General features: G+C 44.5%; 1 protein-coding gene across 1 annotated transcript in view; it reads right to left on the reverse strand.

Annotated features, from left to right (window-relative positions):
• LOC114818322 (sideroflexin-4-like) overlaps positions 1 to 3,748 on the reverse strand; it is a gene marked incomplete at its 5' end in the record, with an annotated part of 11,229 nt that overhangs the window by 1,582 nt on the left and 5,899 nt on the right. Inside the window, 2 exon segments of the mRNA XM_029083659.1 lie at positions 902 to 987; positions 1,976 to 2,091. Coding sequence (XP_028939492.1) covers positions 902 to 987; positions 1,976 to 2,091 — 202 coding nt within the window.

The raw sequence follows: 3,748 nt of genomic DNA on the forward strand, positions 1-3,748 counted from the left end.
TTTGTCTTCAGCTGCAGCATTTTCCAGGCCCTGATTGTCAATAGAAGATTAAGAAAATAAGCAGCAAGATCCAAATGACAAGGGAAGGGGCATTAGTGCTTTAAACTGTCGTGGTCCTTTGACTAAGATTTTTTTCTTGCATTTCCTTTCAGATTTACTTCCTCTTGGCAGCCCTGCTTTGCCTTGTGCAAAATTTATTACTTCATGTATTTTTAAAAAATTTATCTTATCTTACATCTGCATTTCTGTCTGCTGATAACAGGAGTCCCTTAAGCTAACAAAGGGGGACAGGGAATTGATTTAGGCAATACCAAATTGCCTGTATTATTTACATGACATAGATGATCCCTACCAAAAGCTCAGGGCATGCTCAGAATTCTCCGATAAAGCACACAGTGAATTCTTCTTATGACACAGGGTTTCTAAATGTTGCAAAATCAATGAAATGTTTTAAAATATATGGAACACTGTTTGGAAATTGTGCTGCAGTTTTAGTTGCAAATTCAAGTACCGTATTATCTCTTCAGAAATAACAAATCTAAGCTAAGTGCTGGGAACAACCTTGACACCAGGGACTGAAATCACAGCTAGGGAGCCTGGAAAACAGCCTGTCAGGAGAGCACAAACATGTTTCCTGCATGGGAGAAGAGAGGAAATCCTCATCGTTTTACACAACCTCCTGCAAACAAACCCTCAAAGCCTGGATGTGGACATAACCAGATTCATTTACTTATCTCAATGGATCACCACAGTAGCTGAACAGAAACTTCTCAGATAATGATTTCTACCAAGGCAAGGAATATCACAAACCCAGGAAAATATTGGTTAGTGGTAACAGCCAGGCTGAGAAGCAGAACCCACGCTGCCCAGGCACCCCCAGCCCTTTGGCAGTACCTCCTACCTCTCCACAAACTGCGTAAGCACAGCTGGCAGGAAGAACGCTGTCCCAAACAAGACTGCTCTCGACAATGCTGTTTCTTTAACGGCCTCCAGGGAGAGAGAAAAACAAACGTGGTTAAAGCAGCGCTCTGTGCAGCTTCAAATGCTGCCTGCTTCCGCGAGCGCTTCTTTGTCTAACACTCTGGAGTTTCAAGCAAATAAATGAGGGATAAAAACATTTGTTAGAGGAATTCTTTCTTAAATGGAAACTAAACTCCTACAAGTAGCAAATATTCCACTTGTCTCTAAGAAATTCCTTAAAAGGAGGGTGATACTACTGATGCCAAATTGAGTTTTTCTACTGCAATAAGAATTTTGCTGAGACTTTTTTAAAGTTGCGTTGAACTTCTTCTAAATGGTTATACCTTCTGGGTATCTGAACTATCCTGTGTCAAATTTGAGGTTCTTTCTCCAGCTGCTCACAAATCTTTATGCTCATCTAGCTGTCTCCTCCCCTCTGGACAGCAGCGTAGGAAGGCGGGGTGGCCGATAGCACATAAAATTTGTCTTCTTGCTCTAGTTCCTGTGCCAGGCTCTGCAGTGGATGTTGATGAGCAAAGCAAGGAGCAAATAAAAGTCAGCGTCGTCAGCAACTGGAGCCTGAGGATAAAATGCACTAGCACACTGTAGATCAGGGCATTACCCTTTGGGAGACAGAGCCTTTAAATAATATTCCCACTATAGAAGGTGCATGTGATACGTACAATACAGGGCATTTCTCTGAGGTGTCCCATCAGAAGGTCCAAGAGTCTTGTCTCCTTCTGAGGTGACCAGGGAAAGCAGGAATTCCTGTGCTAGTGTCCCTGTGGCTCAGCTCTGGCACTCGGTATATTGGTCTGGGGAGGGTGCCAACCCTTGAAGACACAAGGGTTGTGGAACCTAGTTCAAGAGATGTAGTCTAAGCCAACTCAAAGATTCAGCACCTGATTTGGGATCATTTCAATAGATCCAACTCTGTCTACTCTCAGCATCGCATTCAGCTTTTAGCAAAGGGGATGAAAGGCAAGTCAAGAGAGGCCTCCACTTCCTCACCTACCTTCTCACCAGCCTTCTGTGACACTCCAACAACTTTGCCATTCCTGTCCATCACTTCAATTCCATTCTCAAATTCTGGGCTTCTCACCACTGCCACAGTGAATGCACTCATCAAGCCTGCAGAGTTAAGGAGGGTTTTGCTTTAAAAGATCCAAACCAACTATCTCAATAGTAACATTCATAATTATAAGCATTTTACACTTCCAGTTCCAACAGTTCATAACTGAATAACCTGGCAGCTTAAGAAGAAACAGCCCTATAAAAATCTACTTGGGATCTTCTGTTTCAGAAGCTTAAGCAAGATTTTTAAGGCCTCAATCCTAAAAGGTGCTTTGTCAGTATGGACTTGGAGCTTTCAATCAGTGCCATCCAGCTCAAACCATGAGTACTTTGTTCTTAAGAGAAAGGGGAGGGATTTGTGTTGTGGATGGGTTTGTACTGGTCAGTGCAAAATCCAGCACAGAGGAAAAGACCCTGAAAGGAACAGACCGTAAGTAAAGGGTGCAGCCCTGATTTGAAAGGGAGGGTGCCAGGGGAACATGGCTCTGCTAGGTTCCATTATGGCCCTCATCTGCCCAGCTGTGTCTGTCACAGTGCTTCAGGTGGATCATAGGTGAGAATGTCTCGGTCTCCTCCAGATCCAGCTTCACAAGGTACCTGAAAACATCCCTCCCACAGTCAGTCACTGGAAACACGAGCCTAAACCACTGGCACTTATAAAGGCCATATCAAATGGGAGTTAGGGGTCTGGCTGGTTTTTCCTTTCTCTATTCTAGACCAAGGTCTAGGCATAACAGAGCATAGCCTGGCAAACTGACCTTGCTTGGAATAGTAGATTTCTCTCTTTATTAGTTTTTGGCAGGGCTGTTCAATAAAGACATCAGTGTAACAGATTACACTTTTCAAATACTGGATTAATATTAATCAATTAACCTCAGGCTTTTCTCTACATTTAAGAAAATGGAAGCACAATTTAACACCTGCTCCAAAGGAAAAAAGTCAGAAGGCTCTAATGAAAATCCTTGGAAAGATCTGGGTAGCAATCTCATATAACCTGGAACACGGGGGATTATGTGGTTTAATTTTACCAATTTCCCCCTAGGAAAGGTCCAAAATTTCTTAAATGGCACTAGAAAAACAGGTAATGACATCAAACTTGTCCTGGTGTAACTTCGTTATGTCAGTAGAACCGTTCTGGTAATAAAGTGAGTCCCATTACGTTGCAAGGTTAATAATATTCTGTTGTAACAACTCTCACTTTCTACACTGTGAGCAGTTGGGTAGCCCAGGTATGTAGCCAGCAGCAGCCCCAACCTGAGTGAGGAATTACACCAGCGCACACCTAGAGCTGTGTCACACTCTGGTGTCCTGCATATGCCAGTCCTGCCAGTCTGAGTGGGACAGGCTGCCCAGAGAGGGTGTGGAGTCTCCATCTCTGGAGATGTTCAAACCCCACCTGGACACTTTCCTGCTGTACGGAGCCTGCTTTGGCAGGGGGGTTGGACTGAAAAAGGGAACCTGCTTTGGCAGGGGGGTTGGACTGGATGATCTCCTGAGGTCCCTTCCACCCCCACCATTCTGTGATTCTGTGAGTGCTACTGCCCTCCTGATGGTTTTAGGTATAATGTCCAAGCCAAATTAAACCTGGAATACTGCGTCCAGTTCTGGAGCCCCCATCACAAGGAGACCTGGAGCAGCTAGAACAAGTCCAGAGGAGGCAACCAGGATGATCTGAGGGCTGGAGCAGCTCTGCTGTGAGGACAGGCTGAGAGAG

This window comes from Antrostomus carolinensis, unplaced genomic scaffold (genome assembly GCF_000700745.2).
Source record: "Antrostomus carolinensis isolate BGI_N321 unplaced genomic scaffold, ASM70074v2 scaffold9872, whole genome shotgun sequence".
NCBI classification, from domain to species: domain Eukaryota; kingdom Metazoa; phylum Chordata; class Aves; order Caprimulgiformes; family Caprimulgidae; genus Antrostomus; species Antrostomus carolinensis.